The 20,608-nt window shown below is 32.8% G+C and overlaps 1 protein-coding gene across 8 annotated transcripts; it reads right to left on the minus strand.

Annotated features, from left to right (window-relative positions):
* Positions 1-453: 453 nt before the first annotated feature.
* On the minus strand, positions 454-19,995 carry LOC108724505 (uncharacterized). 8 transcript variants are annotated; one of them, XR_001936706.1, is made up of 9 exons: positions 19,253-19,995; positions 17,784-18,009; positions 17,096-17,200; positions 12,817-13,921; positions 7,108-7,269; positions 5,426-5,663; positions 5,037-5,330; positions 770-1,069; positions 454-622 (listed from the first exon to the last, which is right to left on the minus strand). XR_001936706.1 is itself a non-coding variant. In XM_018450919.1 (9 exons), exons 5-9 carry the CDS (start codon positions 13,330-13,332, stop codon positions 855-857), a joined length of 1,425 nt encoding a protein of 474 aa, XP_018306421.1. In that variant the 5' UTR covers positions 13,333-13,921; positions 17,096-17,200; positions 17,784-18,009; positions 19,253-19,414; positions 19,519-19,995; the 3' UTR covers positions 454-854. The 8 variants fall into 8 exon arrangements, 7 of the variants coding, with proteins under 7 accessions (XP_018306421.1, XP_018306426.1, XP_018306422.1 ...); XM_018450919.1 differs by having other exon boundaries at positions 454-1,069; positions 19,253-19,414; positions 19,519-19,995; XM_018450924.1 differs by having other exon boundaries at positions 867-1,069.
* Positions 19,996-20,608: the final 613 nt, after the last annotated feature.

The raw sequence follows: 20,608 nt of genomic DNA on the forward strand, positions 1-20,608 counted from the left end.
CGAGTATGATATGTAATTAGCGATTATTCGATAGTTATCAATAGTAATAAAAGTATGTTGCGTATATGATCGTTATTGTATGCTTGTATAATGCGATGCCCGTAGGATGACCAAACGTCTTTAATCGGCAACACTTACATCGTTAACTTTTCCATGTTACTACATAAAATGTTCTTTCCAGAAATTAAATATCGAGGATCCTTGGCGCTTCATCTGTATGAGATGGATCGGACACCCGTTTTGTATTATTTTATATTACGTATATATATTACAATATATACTTTCTGCAACCTATCAATTTTATTATTATTCGTTCTGTATATATTTCATTTCCGCTTCGTTCGGTGACCCTACTTGGGCAATACTCGTTTGCGTAATGAACGAGATAGTAAAGTCGAAAAATACAAATAGGTTCAGTTGCATATCTAATCGAGCATGCATGCCGTTTCGTCGATTATCGACGAGACTCGTCTAAAGCGTATACGAAGTTGCGCTCCTTATAATAGGTAGTACGATAAGAAATCACAGTGTCTCGTTCGTTAACGACATTTACGACGATATACCCTCAGTTCCTGCAAATTAGTATCGCGTCTTTTCTCCCGTTATAGTATTAATTATGTTCCTGCAATCAAAATTAATTCTGATTAAAAATAGAAATGCTGATCGATACCATTGCTTATCGACATCGTTTCACTATTAACTGAAAGATATTGGTATTAACTTGTTTAGTTACAAATAGAATCGTGAAGTAAAAGATTTGATACGACACCATTTCGTTTGGATTTTTCTGCAGAGTTATACGTAATGCGATTCGAAAGGATGTTCCTCGCAGACTCTAACAACCGGGTGAGGAATCAGAAGCACACGGAGGGTCTGTAAAGTCCGGTGTATCCGCACAGACGTGCACGAAGTGCTGGTAGAAGTATTGCCGCAGCAGATAGATTATCTTGCAGCTGCGAACACTCGCAGATTAACAGATACATCTTGTCGCCTTGTGACATCGATTTGTGCAAAGTAATACGTCTGAGACCCACAGATTTTGGCAAGTATCGATACATCATCCGCGCGCCTGTAACACGATAAAAGCTAATGTAGTATCTTGATACACTATCGGAATAAAATTTGCTTCTTTATTCGTGCAATTATTCGTAACACTTGTATAGATCAATATGTTATGGGTTGCGTATGAAATATTCATTTTGTAAGAGATAAAATATCAAGTTTTAATATTATTTTTTATATAAATTTAACATGATAGTCTTTAAATTGTTTATATATATATAATAACAATAAATCTTTTAATAGTAGACTTTTCAGATTGATTAAAGTCAATCTCATAATCCCATAAGAAAAATAAAATTGTAATTTTAATAAATCGAGATAATGAGACTAAAACACTACACTTTGTGCAGTATTTTAATCTCATTTTCTTATTAAAACTACAATTATTCATTTACTAAATTTGTTCTTTTTTTCACATACGATTTTGAAACATATTAAAATTTAAAAAAATAATGATAAAATTTTATTTTATCACAAATAAAAATTTTATTTTATAACACATACTTTTGCAATCGAAACGAAGGAAAATTTTATTCTTCAAACAAGCATTAAAGAGGTTTAATAACTTTTTAAATTAAAATAATTACTCAGCAGTTTACTTTTTTATTATCAAACTTCTTTAGCAACAGTAGGAGATTATATAATTATATTTTTTTAGTATATAACATATATGTATAAGCAAGTTATATCATTATGTTATGGATTCATTAGCGTCATCTAATTTATAAGATAAGAATACATATTTATCATAAGATAAGAATACTTTATACATACATATATTAGCGACGCTAATGAATCTACAAAGTAAAATGCAAAATGTGTGATAATAATATCAAAATCGGAGTTTTCCGATTCCAAGGAAGGGAAATGAATTCGGTGAATATTCACACATTTCATACTCTCTAAATTCTTTCGAGTAAAATCTCACTCTAAAGAGTGAAAATTGAACTAATCCTATAAAATAGTGACGCAGTTTTCAATCTATGAGTGAGCTAAATTTTCCCCAACATTACAGAATACACTTACAGCAATATTGCTGCAACGTGTAATATTGCTGCAAGTTTTGTGCTGTTGGGGTTTACTCCTCAGAGTGGGATTCACAAAAAAATTCTCTACAATAAGTTTTAAACTGTAGGTACATAAAATGTTTCGTATAACTGCTTAACACGACGTATTATAGCTACATACACAGCGTGCGATGTTCATGTAAGATCGCTTTGTTATCATTTGCACGGCATGGCTCAAGCGGACGGGTAGCGATGCGTTGTTGCCTCTCTCTCATCGCATTATTATAATGCGCGTGCTCTTAGCACCAAGACACTACCGTGTTTCCTGATATTCGCATTTCATATGTAAAATATTTCGTACAACTGTTTAGCACAACGTATTGTTATGATTACATACACAGTATGCGATATTCACGCAAGATCGCTTTGTTATCATTTGCGCAGCTTGACTCGAGCAAATGGATAGCGACGCATAATTACAGAGTTGTAATTATACATCCACAGATCTGGAAAACCAGGAAAAGTCAGGGGAAAATATAAAAAAGTCTGGAATTTTGAAATTTGCTCACAATTTCCTTAAACTGCTCCTATTCCAAATAATTGTTATAATTTTTTAATATATATTATATCGGAACGTTTTTTTATAGTCAAATACGTTCAAAACTCACTTTAAACGATTTTAATAAAATAATTAAAATTTATATTTTATTCAGTATTTTTATTCGATCACCCTTTTTCGTAACTGCATTCTTTTTTCCAATACTAATTTATTTTTTGTTAGCTTAAATTTGCACCCAAAATTTTATTATGCTATTAAGCCTATTTTGCATTGTTTTTAATAATATAGGTTAGCTTTCTTACAATCCTTGACTCTAAATATATTAAAATTTACATATTTTATATTGGAAAATTTTCCGTTTTCATCTGGAAAACCTGGAAAAGTCATTTTAAAATTCATTTTCTGTGACAATTTCCCTGAATTGTCTCTTGTTGTGTTGTTATAATACTTTTTGGAACAACAAATAGTTACGGAAATAAGACACAATCATTCTCTACGAACAATCAGTTGAGTTCACGCAATCGATCAATTAAGTACTATGATTAATGACTCTTGAGCTATTCGAGGCGGCGTGGGTAATCGTTCCTTAAAGGCGCGTTCACACCTTGACGGAAAAGCAGAAAGCGGAAAAACAGCAATCAATCAGAACTCGCGGTAGTCGACAATTTCGGCTTTTAGCACTACTTACTACTAACGCGAGTTGTGATTGGCCACTGCTTTTCCGCTTTCTGTTTTTCCGTCAAGGTGTGAACGCGCCCTGAGACTGGCGTAATTAATTTACTTGAGAGTATTTTAAAGTTGTAGATAACGAAAAGTGCGAATTGCTATTTCATCGCTATGTTCACGGATGATAATTATTTCATTATAGCGATGCTTATGCGGGGTCTACAATAGAAGTCATAGCGGTCGTAGCGTCTTAAGTCCTAGAAAATTGACCAATCACAGTTGATTATTCTCCTCATATTTGACTGTGATTGGTCAATTTTCTACGACTACTACGACTTCTATTGTAGACCCCGTATTAGATTCAACATTTACCTATTCGCGGGAAAATTACGCATTTGAAAGATTATATATACGATATTGAAATTGGCATTTAATATATTTTCGGACAATTTATCGCGTCTTATTTAACGATTCCTATAATCATTCCGTGTAATTCGTTTCGCGCGTAAAGTTGGCGATCATCTTTAGGTGCGTTCCGTATCTTGCATGATGCGCATGATGCATCCATTGTTCTTGTTTAACATTTGGTGAGCAACAAGGATAAACGATGCATTATGCACATCATGCGAGAAACGGAACGCACTCTTTGTAAATGGAATTTCGCGAATGAATTTCGAATGGAGCAGCGTAGCGTCTCGACAAGCAGCATCGTTTAATTTCTAAATGCAGTTATAACGAGTCATTTATCGATATTCGTCAACTGCACATTAACGTAAGTTTGGCGCTCGTATGGAGGTTAATAGCGAAATGCATATTTCGCGAGATTTATTCGATCGAAATCTATTGTTCGGGTAGTTGGAAACCTAACCGTTTTCAAAAATTGCAAATATGGCAAATCGTACTTGACTCGTACGCAGGGAAGACTCTTTTGTGTTATTCTTCCTGCCACAACATAATAAACTATTTAATCCCCTGATAATATATAAAGTGTGCGTCGCGTGTTATTAATGCCGCGATTAATGAAAGTACAATGCAAAGTGCCGCGCGTTGTATTCTAATTGTATTCTGATTTTACATGCATAATTATACTAATACAATTGGTGTGTTTTGTAGGTAATGTGTGTGCCACACAAAAAGGCAGCAACAGGGAAATAAGTGGAGGATAGAAAAGTATTGGATGATGGCGGGACAACAACTATAAAGTGAGCATTTTTATTATTTATTTAACATATTTATTGTTTGTGGAATTTTTGACGATATTACGCTATATTATTATTGCATAATGCATATAACATTTTATTGTTAGCTTTGAATTTAGGAAATATTTAAAATATTTTATAAAGTATTTGTAAAAGGCTTAATATTGATTAAAAAATACATGAAATATTTCAACATGTTTATAATTGAATTGTAATGAGAGTTAAATTTTTATTTATAAAATTTTATAAAAATTAATATTTAGCAAGCTTTCTTTCTCTCTAACACTTTTAGAGTGAATCTCACTCTTAAAGATTGAAAATTAAGCTATTCTTTTTCAAAATTGGTTCAATTTTCACTCTTTAGAGTGAGATTCCACTCCAAAGAATTTAGAGAGTTTGAAAATCATGTAGTATTATTATATTGCAGGAGACTTTAATTTAAATATATTTGTATTTTTACAGATCAGCATCTATTACAACTCCACTGCTTCGCATTATACTGGTTAGTCTTAAATTATTTTTCACCTTAATTACAATACCTACCTGTCCAATAGAGCCAGTTTTGTTCGAATTTGAGACCGTCGTCTCCCTCGAAAACCTTAAAAATCGACACTATGTATCCGGTGGATGGAATAGGCGGTCTTCCACCGGGTGGTTCGAGCGGCGGTCTCGCGATGGTTGCTACCTCGTTGAATAGATCTAACGTGTGACTGGCAGCGTATCTGAGATCTCGAGGGTCGAACTTACGTAGAGCCGCGCATTGCACTTCGTTGTAAAAATCTACGGGGTCTGTGCTCTGCTTGTTTATTAGATAATACGTGATGAACGGGAAATCCGCTGAAACACACGGAAATTCGACTAAACGATCTTAAAAAGTATTTGTCGTCGTTATCTCGCCGTCTTCAGAAGACGGATAATCTGATTTTACGTACTGTTCTTCTCCATATTCGTAAGTAAAATACTTTGCGAAGCAGAAGGTGCTATCTCGGCGACTAGTTCCGCGGCGGTGTCGCGTTGTAGGACTAACGGACGAGACACTGGAGATTCCATTAGCGGGTCCAGAGGTTCCAGTGGCGTCATGAAATGCGCGAGAACACATTGCTTCGGGTCCTCAACTTCGAGAACCGACAGAGGACTTCCCGGTCTCTTCTTATCAGCGACAGGAGCATGCTTTGATAAACGATAAAAGTTAAATTTCAAAGAAAGTGGAGTAGAATACATAGTTTACCAATTACGCGTAATTTATAATCTATGTACTCTATTAATTTTATTTTTTTTTTTGTAATTTGATTTATCGTAATCATTATTCGAAGTCAATCGTAATTATTATTTGAGCGAATACAAAAGCAAAAATAGTTTTTAGCAGAGTTTTTTAATATAAATTTTGTCTCTTTTTGCAAGTATTAAGATATAATTTTGTTACTGTTTTATTAAATAATAGCGTTTTTCAGAATCGTGACTTACTATCGCTTTATTTTAGACATCTCTAGTTTCTTTCTCTAGTAGACATATTTTATCTATTTTTAGATATTTGTACGGAAGGTCGCAAGAGTCTAAGGCCAATAGCTTGACCATTCTAATTTCAGCAAATGCTATGCTTGCTCAGAATTGTTGATTGCACATTTATCAATTGTACTAAACATTTTTATAATATTTCGTTAATATTTTCCAATTAAGCAAGCAACAGTAAATTATATTTTACTGTATGTACATCAATTTTAAAATTTAAAGACCCCTTGAGAAAAAGAATAATTGTTTTATTTCTTTGATTTATATAAATTGCTCTACAATTTCTTGTGATATTTAAAATTAATTTACTCTTAATGAAAACATTAAGTAACATTGTTTTACTGTGACATTACTTTACAATGACTTGTAACTCGAATATTACAATACTTTGATATTTTAATGAACAAATTTTAAAATTATACAAAATTCCTTTCGCCACGATGTGCGATTTAAAATATCTCTCATTTGCTACAACAACAAAAATTGTTATTTTTCAGTTGTTTGTAAAAAAAGAACGGAAGCTTAAAAAAAATAAAGAACATACGTTTATTCTTCTACAATCAGTTATTACCAAAATTGCATTTCAAAATTAATATTATAAAATTTTAATGGTTCAAAACATTGAAATTCATTTTCTAAGAATTAAACTCCGTTTTTTAAGTTTGTGTTGTTATAGCAAATAAGAAAAGCGATATATATATATATATATACATATATATTCGTGTTCTCTGGGAATATAAAGTGTGCATCGCATGCGATTAATGTCGCGATTAACGGAAATGCCGTGCAAAGTGCAGCGTTATTATTGTATTCTAATTTTTTATGTTTACATGCGTAATTATATGTACAATAATTAATGTGTTTTGCATGTACAGGTATTGTGTATCAGAAAAGAACGGGAAAATAAGAGAGAAGGAAGAGGCCAAGGAGGTATCAGACAACGGAGGAACCATGCGGTGAGCATCTCATTATTCATTTGATATATTTATTATTTGGAAAGGAAGAATAATGCTGCGTGTTTACTTTCCACTAATTCTGTAGCACTCTAATTTTATAGTAATATTTTCTTCTTAAAAAAACACGTGTATATTTTGTATTGACTTACTGGTACACCGGCTGGTAAAAAACGTTCGAGAGAAGCGAGAGGTATAATAAAGCAGTCACGGTCCAAAGTGGCCAAAGAGATTGGTTCGCCTCGTGGCGGGCTGTTTCCAGAAACCACGAGAGGTGTGTAAGTACCGGAAGTACGGTTTCCGCTGAAGGATACCTGTAAAACGATAATACAATTAAAAAATTATATTAAATGTATATATATATATATACTAAATGTATTAGAAATATGACTCAACAATTTTTAAAACACGAATAAAAAATGCTGTATTAATTGGGAGCCATGAAAGAGAAATTTTAAAAATTTAAACAACGAGAGAAATTGAAGAGGTAAGTGAAGTCAGAGACTCTCTAATCAGAGTAGCATATCAATTTATATTCATTTAATATCTCATACTGTAAAATCCATCACAGAACATAAGGTTCGTACGAATATCAGTAATTAAATGGGTATATGAAATATTATTCGAAACATGTACGAAATGAAAACTCATCCTGATCATTTTATTGATCGTATAATCCTAATTCGATATCCCTATACTTTTAATTAAATGTGTTAAAACATTTATTCAAAATTATTAATTTATTAATGAAACGTAATAGAAAAATAATTATTAATTAATTAATTTTTATTAAATATAATCTCAAAATATTATTATTTACATTTTAAAATATCTTTATTTCTGCGATAGCAACATGATTTCATAAGATTATACTGGTATCAATAGATTAACGATGTTGCTATAAATTTTTCTAATGAGAGAAAGATTCTTTTTCTCTCTTATTATATATTTACAGATTCGAACTAAATTCTACATTATATTCTTTATCTCTTAAAAAATTTCACTGCACTTAAAAGAATCGATGTCGGCTTATGAGGTTGTAGATCATCTTCGCAGGATTAAAGATGAAAGCGCTGAGAGATATCCTAGTATGTGCAACATGTGCAGTAAATTTACGAGCATAGACATATTTCGCAAATACGTTTATAGCAGTAATAGTAAAGATGTCAAGGTACGTGTCCAAATAAAATGAAAATAGGCTGTGGGTATAGACAGAACGTCGCTGCCAGCGTTCGCACGTACGCGCTCGAGTCCGACTCGACTTGTCTTTTACTACTTGCGTCAAAGCTCAGTTATCGTCGTAGTTTCGGCCCGCCGTTTTTTCCGCCGTTTCACGTAAAGTCTCGTAGACCTGACAACTTTACAGCTCACGTTCAAAGTTGGTGCAATGCGATTTACGTTGCATGTCAATTTTGCAAGTGCACTCGACGTTAACGATTGATCACATCGCTTCGTAATTTTTCATCCGGCGGCCGGCAAGCGTGAGACATCGTCTTTTATAAAGTAGAACTGAATAGAATGCACCGAGAAGAGACATTTTAGAAGAACAATGATTTATCGTTTATTTCTTTTTATATTATAAAAAATAAAACTTCAGTTTTTATCATAATATTCTAATCAACTTTATTATTGAAATTATTCTCATCGTACTGTCACGTTTTCGCTATAAATTATTACAAGAAGACCCTTCGTGTCTTTCTATATACAGAGATGTGCATACTATGAATTTAATACATTGCAACAGTGCATGCATGGAAAATACATGTGTGCACATCGTTAATATTGTGCGAAATGTACATATGCGGCGAAATACTTTTACGATCAATAACAATTTGCATGCTGTTTAGTGTGTAAAAATAGTATGTCGCATAACGTTGTAGTAACTATGGCAAGATTTCTACTTGCATTGCGTTCGCACGCATGATACGCACCAACATTTATACAGGGTTGGCAAGTAATGTGTTATATATTATATATATATATATATATACTTGTAATGACGTTACTTTGTTGACCGTTACCTTGTTATAATAACGTTTTGGTAATGACATTGTGAATTTTTTATGATGGTAATGCTAACATCAGAGTTAGAAAAGTCAATCGTTACTTGTAATGGATTGAAAAAGTCATTCGTTATTGGAAAAAATAACTCCTAATTTGTAACACGTTATTTTTAGTAACGCGTAACGTTACGCGTTATTCGTTATACTTATAACTTTTTCAGTGTAACGCGTAATAATGACAAGTTACTTTTCAAAGTGAGTTTTCTAACCTTAGTACAACCTTAGCGTTTAGTTAGTTAGTGTTACCGTCATAAAAAATTGCAACATCGTCATCAAATTGTTTACTATAGAAAGTAATGACAAAGTAACTGAAAAGTAACGTTTGCCAACCCTGCATTTATATCTGACTTACACATAATTTTATTTTGATAATCAAATTAAAATAGTACAATCAAGAGTTTAATCATCTATAGTTACAAACAAGCTGTCAACTCATGCATTGCATTCTATTGTGGTTATTGTATTAGCTTATCCCAAACAGCTGTTAAATTCCGAATGTCACACACATTGCGTATATATAATACATTAATTAAGGCACCGAATGGCGACTATTTCGCAATAATGGTTCCATTGGGAAATGTTTACTGTACTTTTTCAATCCTCAACATGCTAAAGGTGCATACAGCATAAACAAACAACATATGTGTATAATGCCCGATATAATCAAACTACTAATTTGCCAATGCATCATTGAGAGTATTTGACATAAACTTTTCATAGTATTTTTTTCAAAGATAATGTACTTCTTAAGATGGATTTTTTATATAATAAATAAGAACAAAAATATTATATCTTGAAAAAGATATAAAAAGGATTATTAAGAAATTCCTAAAAACTGATACTACAAATATACTTTAGTTCGTTAATTGTAAATTAAATTTATGCTATGACATTTTCAATAAAATTTTGTAATTTTCCTGATTGAATTTTATTATTATAATTATATTCTCTATTTATTGAACATATCTATAATTTATAATTTATTTTGTTGTGAAGAAAATCATTTGACATCTCTTTCAATTTTCATTTTGTCTCTGCGAAACTGCAATGCATGAAATTACAATAAAATACTAAATAATAAATATTTGATTGTTATATATACATAAATTAATATTTTAAGTAAATGAAAAATATGAAATTAATTAGCAAATCATGTTCGTTTTGTTTGTATGCACCTTTAAAGTGCAAACTTTCTGCATTACATGCTGCAGTACGTAATGTGCGATGACAGTGTTTTCTGCATTGGAATGCATTTACTGCATTCATAAGTTCAATCGATACATAGAAAAAGTGTGCCAACATGCGTGTTTGGATATTTAATTACATTGCATTCAGTACACATGATGGTAAATGTCCACGGTGCGCACTGTAAAGGTCACAGGTTACTGCACGACACTGCGGTCTTTGTCAGACCGTGAAAGCCGCAGCAATACTTCAATCGTGAATTTCCGCACTTATATCTCTCGCACTTTCAGCACGTTCTTTTCGATCACGCGAGAAGTTTAGCAGGAGATTTATGAAGAATTCTACATTTTCTTGTCGTATTCTTCCAATATTTTTTATCGATACATTTCTAAGCTTAATTACGATAATTGTAGCGCTGGCATAAATGTGTCAGACAGTGTAGCATTGCTTAATGTTACACTGAGAAAAAGTTTATTAAATTTTAATATATTTTTTTAGTAGTACTAACTATGCATTTATTTACAATAAATAAATATTTACTCAAGAAAAAATGATAGTTAAATTAAATTATTGTTGTATCAAATAAATATATGTTTACATTTAATAAATATTTAGTTAATACTATTTAAACAAATATCTATTAAAATTTAATACATTTTTTAGTTTAAAATTAATACTAATAATAATAATTTGACGAGTTTGTTACAAATTATTATTGTTTTTCAATTTCATAATCAACACACTAAGAATATCGTTACGTAAAATATAAAACATTATTAAAGGTTAAAACTGCCCTGCGTTCAGAAATTTCACTCGGCTGCACTTAGATATCATTTTATTCATGTTTAACATTCAATGAGCAACAAGGATAAAATAATATGCCCTAAATTCTTGATTACAATCTCTGTTTACGGATCAAGCGGTGAGATTCATTACATCGTAAAGTGCTTATGCCCGAAAATGTCTCTTCTCATGTGTATAATACAATATACTGAACGTTCACGAAAATATGGTGATGGAATGCGATACGGGTTTCGGATGGGCTGATAATAAACAATAGATGTTAATTATCGAATATTTGCACTGTGAGGAATTTATGGCATGTTCTCGGATTCACCACGACTTGCAATAAGATAGCGACTTTGGGTACCGTTTGAGCGCGCGCGTAAGTGCTACTTTATGTCTTCCCTCCTATAAACGGTCTCCTATTTCCTCCGTAACTTTGCTTTATTGCAAAATTTTTCGCTATCCCGTGGCCCTTTATGAGAAATGGTGATATAAATGGATATATACTTGGTTCAATAACGATAATGGAAAGCGATTAGTCTATCAAGAAGTCCCTCCTCCCCCTCCCAAGATTTATTATATTAATATCCCTTTAATTTCTTAGCTAATTCTTTTATTTTTAGGGAATAATAGAATATGACTAATTTTATTCTATGGTAGGAAACGTATACTTAAGCGTAAAATTAATTCAATTACATCTATAATTAATCACAAAATTATGTGCACGCACGCCTAATATGAAAAAGTAATTATTTTCTGTTTAAAAAATGATGTATAAATTATAAGGTAAAGTCGTTATTAAATAATCGTTATAAATTAGACGGTAAATTGGTCTGTATCATTCTATATGTAATGTTAAAATTTCTTGCGCTTATGCATATGACAGTTTGCGGGTAACGAGATATATTGGACGAACAGCCGAAAGGCAAACCACCAACATTCTTGTTAGACAGAATAATTCTAACGTCGGAAAAAGCGAAATAGCGATTGTAGATTAATAATTCAGTTTGTCGATTGTGTAGGAAATGACTATAATTAGGCTTAAGTACAGGGTACAACATGTTACAACAGTTTTCCGTGCGTGACTCACATTGAAAGATAAACACGCTTGATAGTTTATTGGCGTGCTATTTCATATCGTAGTATGAATTTATTGTTATTTAACAAGTTTTTCTCTAGATTAGCAGATAGATAAATTGATATACTCCTCTATTTTTTAATCTTTTTGGAATATTCTATATAGCTTACAAAAATAGCATAAATCAATGCTCGGAAATAATACGCATTTAAAGGAAAATTTAGATAATTTTAAATTAAAAAATTTTAATTGTATTAGAAACGTTGTTAAACGTTAAATCAAAACCAGATGACAAACTGTCGATCAACTATTGTGCGGTTCATGGAAAATCCTTGATAATGCATGTAACAATATAATTACATATGGGTACGCAAAAAAATGTACTAAATTTTATTAAATATTTGTTTGAATAGTGCTAACTAAATATTTACTAAATATAAAGATATATTTATATTTGGTACAAAAACCATTAATTTAACTATCATTTTTATTGAGTAAATGTTTATTTACTGTATTAAGTGAATATTCAGTTAATAATAACTGAATATTCACTTAAGTATACTATTAAAATAAATATTTATTAAAATTTAGTACATTTTGTCCCCATTTTATCATTTTTAATCGTTTTCTACAAATGACACAACAGTCAGCTGACACTTTGTCTATCGTTTGCTCTTTTTCTTAGAAAAGATCCAAGTTATTTTCTTGGTCCCTTCGAGTTTCTTATGGATTTTAAATGTAACACTCACCTGCCTAGACGCAGTCGGGCTTGGTGGGTCGGAAGGTTCTTTCTGCTGACCGATCTGATTTTGCTTTCTTCTGGCCTGATTGCCGGTCTGACCGCCCTGCGTGGAATTGACAGACCCACCGCCACCCCATTTAATCACATGGGGGCCCGAATTACGACGTGGCGGCGGACCCAGTCGCTCGCCTGGTTCTTCGGACGGTGAACCGAGTGCCCCACCTGCAGGCGGTGATAGGAATAAGTGAGTACGATAACCATGTCCCTGGTGCTCGTGATCGGCCATCGGAAAGTATCCGAATTCCTTGCTGCGTCGTACGGGTCCACGCACGCTACTGACCACTGACTGGCCGATACCACCGCGCGTAGCGCCAAAACGCGTTCCTGTCTGGCCGAATGAGGCCCCGCTGGTCCCGTAAGTAGTGGTGCTCAGGACAGGCCGAACTTCCCCCAGTCCTCCTCCACCTAGTCCGCCACCACCGAGTCCCTTCTCGCCGAAGTTCTTGCGGAACATAAGATTCATGACTGACTTCGGTACACGATCTCGCTGTCGGCGTATTTCTCGTGGTGTGTATGTGTATTATTTTTTCTCGGCTTTTTTTTTAACTTCTACTCGACCATTCGATACGCTCGGTCGATTCGACGAGTGCTCGAGAATGCGCGTGGAAGAGAGGCAGTGGTGGTGGTGGCGGTGCGCGACAATCACAAGAGGATACGAGGGTGTTTTAGCGTTTTTTTTTTTAAATCCTTTCCTAAATCTCGTTAAACGATTTCATATTAGACTTTGTGATTTCTCCGATAAGAGTTTTCCCTTTTTCCTTTTCTTTTCCTTTTTTTTCTTACGATTCTGGACACGCTGATTTGTTAACTCATGGCGAAATATATTACGAGTATAGCAATCTTGACACGTTACAAATGCCAACTTGGGCATATGATGTCGCGCTCGAACACAGAAGAAACCGACGTGGTGCAACGTCGGACGACATTGGGATCGGGATTTAAACTGCTCGTGCGATGGCACTGAAAGTGAACCCCGGCAGCGAATGGTCGGTGCACTTAACTTTTACCGACTTCCTGCTGCCGCGTAGTTCTAAAGCACTCACGTAGTTGATCTAGGTCGAACAAGAAGAATAGTAGCGATCTTTTACCGCGCGATTTTGGTCGAACTTCTCGAAGGATAATCGACGCTTGATCCCAAAATACTGAGAATAAGTAAAATCTACGCTTTATATGTATATACGTAAAAATTTCTTTAAATGAAAGTAAGTTTAAGTGTCAACATTTTAATAAGTACTTTTGTCAAATTGATAATAATATCAGCATTACTGTAAAAATAATATTATGCAGCAGGTGCAGTATTAAATTTTTATATTAAATATGTAATTATGTGTAAAGATGAGCACGCGCAATTGGTGCGTGGCTTAAATTAATTTAAAAAATGTTTCACAATGAAAGAAATTTTATTATTATTAGTTTTTAATTTTATTATTATTAGTTTTTAATTTTTAATTCAGTTCTAAAAAGAATATTAAATGTTGAAAAAGGAAGTTAATAGAAGAAAAATTAAAAATAAGATGTATTAAAAAAAACAATTAGAAAATAAAAAATTAAAAGGAAAATTATATACATAAAAGATTGAAAATTAAGATATGAAACATTTATCTTATAGAAAAAGGAACATCGAAGTAAAACATCGAATAAAGAGGATCAAATAAGAAGAATCAATTAAGGAAAGTTAAAATTGCTAAAGAAGTTTGAAAAAGAAATATTATAAAGATGTAAACGGATACAAGCTTGTACAAGGAAGTTTAAAGAAAAAGAATCAAAAAATTAGAATTCACTATACATATATTATACCCATCTAATTTAAAGCATATATGAAATTTTTAGTTTAAAATTTGCATTTTGAAAATTACCTCCTCAGGGACTCATATGGTTGTAGTCTTTCCAAGCCATTCCATGCCTGGAATGCAGCCAAGACTATCTTAAATCCACTTTGGACGATCTTCGCGATAATTTGAAATATAATTCGTATTGAAGTTTAATACAGAATTTTTTTCTTCATAATTTTATGAAACATATTTTAATATTCTTAAATGGTTATAAGTATTCTTTGGATACTTTGTATTTTGTACATGTGTATATCCTATCTCCATTTTTTCTTATTATATATTCAAAAATATATGACAAATATAGAATTTTATCACAAATTAGAAAAAGTCTAAAGTAGATTTAAAAGAATAATTTTTTAATAATGAATTGAGGAGTTTAATATATAACTAATATAGAATAAATAAATAAATATGTAATTTATCCAAACTGAATGAACGTACACATCGTGAATCGTTTGATGCATCATATTAATTTTTTCATTTTTCGAATAAATTTTACTGTGGCGCGCGAGTGAAACATTATGAAAATCGGAAAACACTGAACGATTTAAAACCTAGAACTTTTGATTATCTGAGAACACTGTTGCAATTCGTCTTTTGATTTGAAACAGTGCTTTATTGCTCTATCTTACATATCTTATACAACTCGGCAATCTTGATAAAATCGAGAAGATCATTAGTTAAACTGAGATTATCGAAGAAGACAACGATAATTTTGTTACACAAGGTAGTCACGCACACATAAATTCTTTTTATATAATCTTCTAGTTCGATACATTCTAAATAACGACATAATAAAGTTCGTATTATCACTTTCTTGCAGTTATTATATCCATTGATTTAGTATTTTTAATATTTAATAACATTAAATATCCATTTATATAGTAGGTATTTTTAATATTAAATAATATTAAATATATTTTTTTTGCTTTTATTAAAAATAATTCACGCTATTTAATATTTCACTGTTTATACAGTTTACATTTAAAATTATTTCGGTTTAAAGTCGTTAAATATGCTTAACGATGTTTTCACTTTTTAAAAAAATTAAATTTATAAAAATGAAAAATTTCAATTAACCGCAAAGTAGTAACGCACAACGTTGGATTACAAGTGGCACGGGTAACGCGCGCGTCAACTAACGTTTGCCTCTTCGTGGGAGAACTGTCTCGTCGTAGAAACGGCACAAGCTTTAATAGCGAGTCTCTCGATTGATTTAAAGTAGACTGCTTTGTCACGGTAGCGACACAGATACATGTATATGCAAGGTAAAATGCGTGAAAACAAGAGATTACTTTCGATTCATTTTAATGCTCAATATTTTATACTTGATAATGACAAAGGTAGAGGAATGCAATTTGTATTGACTCGTATTTCTTGAATATTTTTAGAATATATTGGCTGCACTGCCAAGAAGATTTTCTGTAATCTTCTGATGAATAAAATCTCCTCATATCATGAAATACTAACCGCTATTCTCAAATTGATATTAATAATACATTAACGATGCTTTAATTTCGACCGTATAATTTTAAAATATATAATACTGTTATAATATTTTTATGAAAATAATTTTCTAAAGAATTTTGCTGGAATGTTATTTTTACAGTACATGAATTTTAAAAACTTTTTTTAAGAGTATGCAAAAAATATTTGAAACATTTGATTTGATAGTTAAAGTTTGTGGCGTATGTTTTTCGAATGACTTTCCAATGATACACACGTGCCTTAAAATCGATTTTAGTATTCCAGTATTCTAGGATCAGTTCTTCGATATTACTGGGAAATGAAATTAAGTTTTTTTTGCTTGAACTTTTTCTTTAAACGCGTACCTGACGGCGCTATGTACGGCAATTAGTTAACGAGGTAAATGTCTTACTATTTCATTTGATCTATAGTTAGGAAGAGGTACGTGACCATGAGTTTATATTAGTTATTGAACTTAAAGCAAGACTGTCGTTTCTATTTCTTATATAAAATGTTGCAATAAAAGTGACGTATACGTCTTAAAAAATGTTAAAATATCTAAATAGGAAAGGTTTTCTAATAAATTTCGCTATAGCATCATTTTTATATCCATTTAATTTTAATATATGTTCAAACATTTCTAAATAAAAAATTAGAAATATATAAAACAAAAATGATGAAAATTTGAAGTTATTGACATATTTTAATTTAATACATTCTAGCTATGAGTTATAAAAAATTGTATATAAGTATAAGGAATTTGAAGCAAATAAGCGGGTGATTCAATTGGCTAAACGTTTTAGTTACTAATTATGTACGAGAAAAACAAATTGCACGAACGCTGCAATGCTGTAGCAACGAACTACTGAAATTTATCTCTCGCTTCTACAAAATCCTCTGATCTTGTTCTACTATCGAGTCACGTACCGTGGAGAAAATTCAACTTTTCTTGGTAGTAAAACAAGTGCCGGTTTCAAGATTTATCCCTGGATTTACACTAAAGTGCTGTATCATTACTGTCATAAAGTGTGGCTGTAAATATATATATATATATATATATAATTATCACATAAATATTAAGAATTATTCTAATCATTATTTGTCATTATAATTATTAATTAAATTCTAAATGTTAGACACGAAATGTTAATCATGTTTTAACTACAATTATAATACTTATCAAATATTTCAAAATCCAACACCAAAAGTTGACTTAAATTAATCCAAGATTGTATCACTCTTTAATTTTTTAAAACCACTTTAGTATTAAATTATAAATCGATTTTTTAAAACCACTTTAATGTTAAATTATAAATCGATTGCTTTCTTTTTATTTTTATTATTTTAGTTAACATACTCATATATCATATTTTTACAATAAGCCATTTTAACAATCGAATTTCAAACGAATCTTTTTAAAAATTAAAAAGACAAGATAAAGGACTATGAGCCGAGCAAGAAAATTTTTTGAAATTTTTAATTCCGATCGATTATTCTAATTCCATCATGATTTTTATTTTTTTCTGTACAACAGTACAAAACGCTTAGTACGATATTAATTTGTTTACTTCGAAAAAGAGAACTTTATACTCGAAAGTTATAAATATTTTCTTACGAAATTTCGATAGTCACACTATCTTGACCAATTATTAACGGCTGTAACTACTGAAGGAAGCAGTCGGTCAAACTCCATGCAAATTTCGAAGTTTTACACGAAGAAAGCAAGCGAGCAGCTGTCTTCGCGATAATATGTACAAGGGCGAGATGGTCGTCTATCATCGCTGTCGGAATGCCATTACGAGCGAGACAACACCGACATAAAACTCACAGTTGATTAAAAGCTGTAATTATACATACATAGAGAACGATCTAAAGATCCATGAATATTTTTTTACAACATAACGAGAACACAGTGAGTGACAAATGAATGCACTATTATACGACGAGAACGAAAGCAGGAAAATGGGTAAAAGTATATAATCGATGGATAATTCACATAGTTGAACCGTATTAAATATTCATATAAAGAACGTTCAAGTATCAAATCCGCGATATGAATGAAAAATGTTGGTTTGTCGTGCATAAAAAAATAAAATTATAATGTAGGAAATATACTTTTATGAATATATAATAATTTAATAAGTTATAAATATAAGAAATAATGAGTCGTCTGTCGTGATAAAAAAAAGCGGACGCGTTACTTCAATTTATCGAATGTTTAATCTTCCGCGATGAAAGGGTGATAGAAAGTTATCTTACGTATAACCTGCATGGAATTATTACCGCGATTATGCAACAGCCGCGTTATTGCTATAAAAGAGCGAATACTCGGAATATCTGCTTAGCTTCCGTAGATCGATGCTATATTGAAATATTCATAAGAAACTTGATTGGCGTGAGTGCACAGGCGCACGTTACAAGGATAAAGCATGGAATAATAGAAAATGACGGTTGTTAAGAACTTTTTTTCTATTTATGTTTCCAACATTAGTGACTGCAGCGTTCGCCCGGAGAGTTTAAACTTTGTGCTGTACAATTTCAATACGTAATTTCTTTCGTTATGTATACTTGAAAGGAAATTATCATTCATATCGGATATACTCATTGGCATTGAATAGACGCGTTTACTTGATTTACCGTAGACAGGCGAAGAAAAATAAAGTCACGACAGGTTATACAGAGGCATTTATGAAACATGTGTTGCAGTCGATCGATTTCGTATTGTAATATTCACACTACACGCGATTAGATGGAAAAGTTCGGATTCCGGCGTCTCTGCGGTAACGCAAATAAACGGTGTGACGGTCACACTGTGACATTTGGATCAGTTTCGTACTCGAGTACCGCGACTCGAATGAGCGACTGGTGTTTTTATGCGAAAATTAGCTTGAAACTTCTTTGAAATAAAAATGTAATGTGATCTTGCGATTCGATAAAGTTAGTGCCGTGTGAAAACCGCGATCCTACTGCTTCAGGTAGTCTGTTGACATTCGGGTAGATTAGTACCGCGTGGTAAATTCAAGGTAACATTGATCACAGGACTATCGAGATGATAAGGATGATCGGTATCACGCTGGTACTCACGGAACACGTGTTCCGCGTAGATCGATAATACGTTGAAATATTCACACGCGTGACACGAACGCACGCACTCTATCGTGACAGGTGGATTCACAGGGTGACAAGATGACAGCGCGTATAATGGTATACCAATATACATAGCGCGAGATGAAAGGAAGGCTTTTTCTACGAGAAAACACGACGACACGGGATTTGAGAGCAGAGCACAGACACTCACGACACACACGTATTTTACACGCGGTAGATCGATACTGTATTGAAATATTCACTGTGTAACGCGATGTGTGCCGTGACGGTGATACGTCAAGGTCCCTCCACGAAGGTTATTATCTCTGCTTGTCCGGGCTTGCGCTTGATCCAGACATGCGATGCCAGCTCGATAGCGCGATTGCCTTTGCGATGCTACTTGGAGTCGAGGGTACAGTTCTGAAAACGCACTCGCGGTGTTGATCCACGTGAAAGCGCGTATTATCGCGTTTCTCTCTTTGAAGAGCGCGGTAATGTGCGCGGAGAAGAGATAGAGAAGAGCGAGAAATGACAGAACGAGTGGAGACGGCGCACTCTTGGTGAACGGCACCCTTGCACTGAGACGTGCACGAGGCGTCGCGACGCTCCTCAGGGTCGAGGAAACCGCGGCCCCTCGCGACGCGCCGCAACTAGAGACACGTGGGAGTCGCTAGGCGATGCCTGCCTAATTCACGATTTACGAAGTAATTGCTCTCGTGTGCAGTTCCGATAATATCTCTTTGTTGTCGGAGGAGCGACTAAGCATCGTCGCATTTGGCGAGCATCATTAGCGATGATAATCTATTTTAGAAGCACCCTGGCGCAGACAGGAACTTTGAGACGCTCGCGATCAAATTAGAAAATTTGGTTTTAATGAATCGTATAATATGAAGCGATGCTGTCATATCCGTTTCTGAAGGAAATATTATTTTACCAGCATGAATGAGGATATTCATTTCTGGCAGCATTTCTAGCAGGTTTAAAAAGAGGTCTCGTTATGTTGAAAGAATTTTCAAAAGGAGCTTTATATTTAATAAAATAATATTTTAATATAATTAATTTATATATAATATAATATTTTTATCAAAATATCAATTTCTGATTCTATACGTTTTATTTGAATTATAATGAACAAACAGAATAAAAGAAATACTTTATAATGCGACTGTAAGGGAGGGCGAGTATGTGGAGAACAGAACAAAGACGTCATGAAGCTTCACTAAATTAGACTCCGAAAGTCGAAAACGCGATTTTGGATTCACTAACATGCAAACGCTTCTTATCACGCTCGTAAAATCACTGACCAGTAGATAAAGTCAAGCTCTTAATGTATATCCGAATTATCTATAGATA

Source organism: Mycetomoellerius zeteki, unplaced genomic scaffold, assembly GCF_001594055.1.
Source record: "Mycetomoellerius zeteki isolate Tzet28-1 unplaced genomic scaffold, Tzet1.0 scaffold301, whole genome shotgun sequence".
Classification (NCBI taxonomy): Eukaryota; Metazoa; Arthropoda; class Insecta; order Hymenoptera; family Formicidae; genus Mycetomoellerius; species Mycetomoellerius zeteki.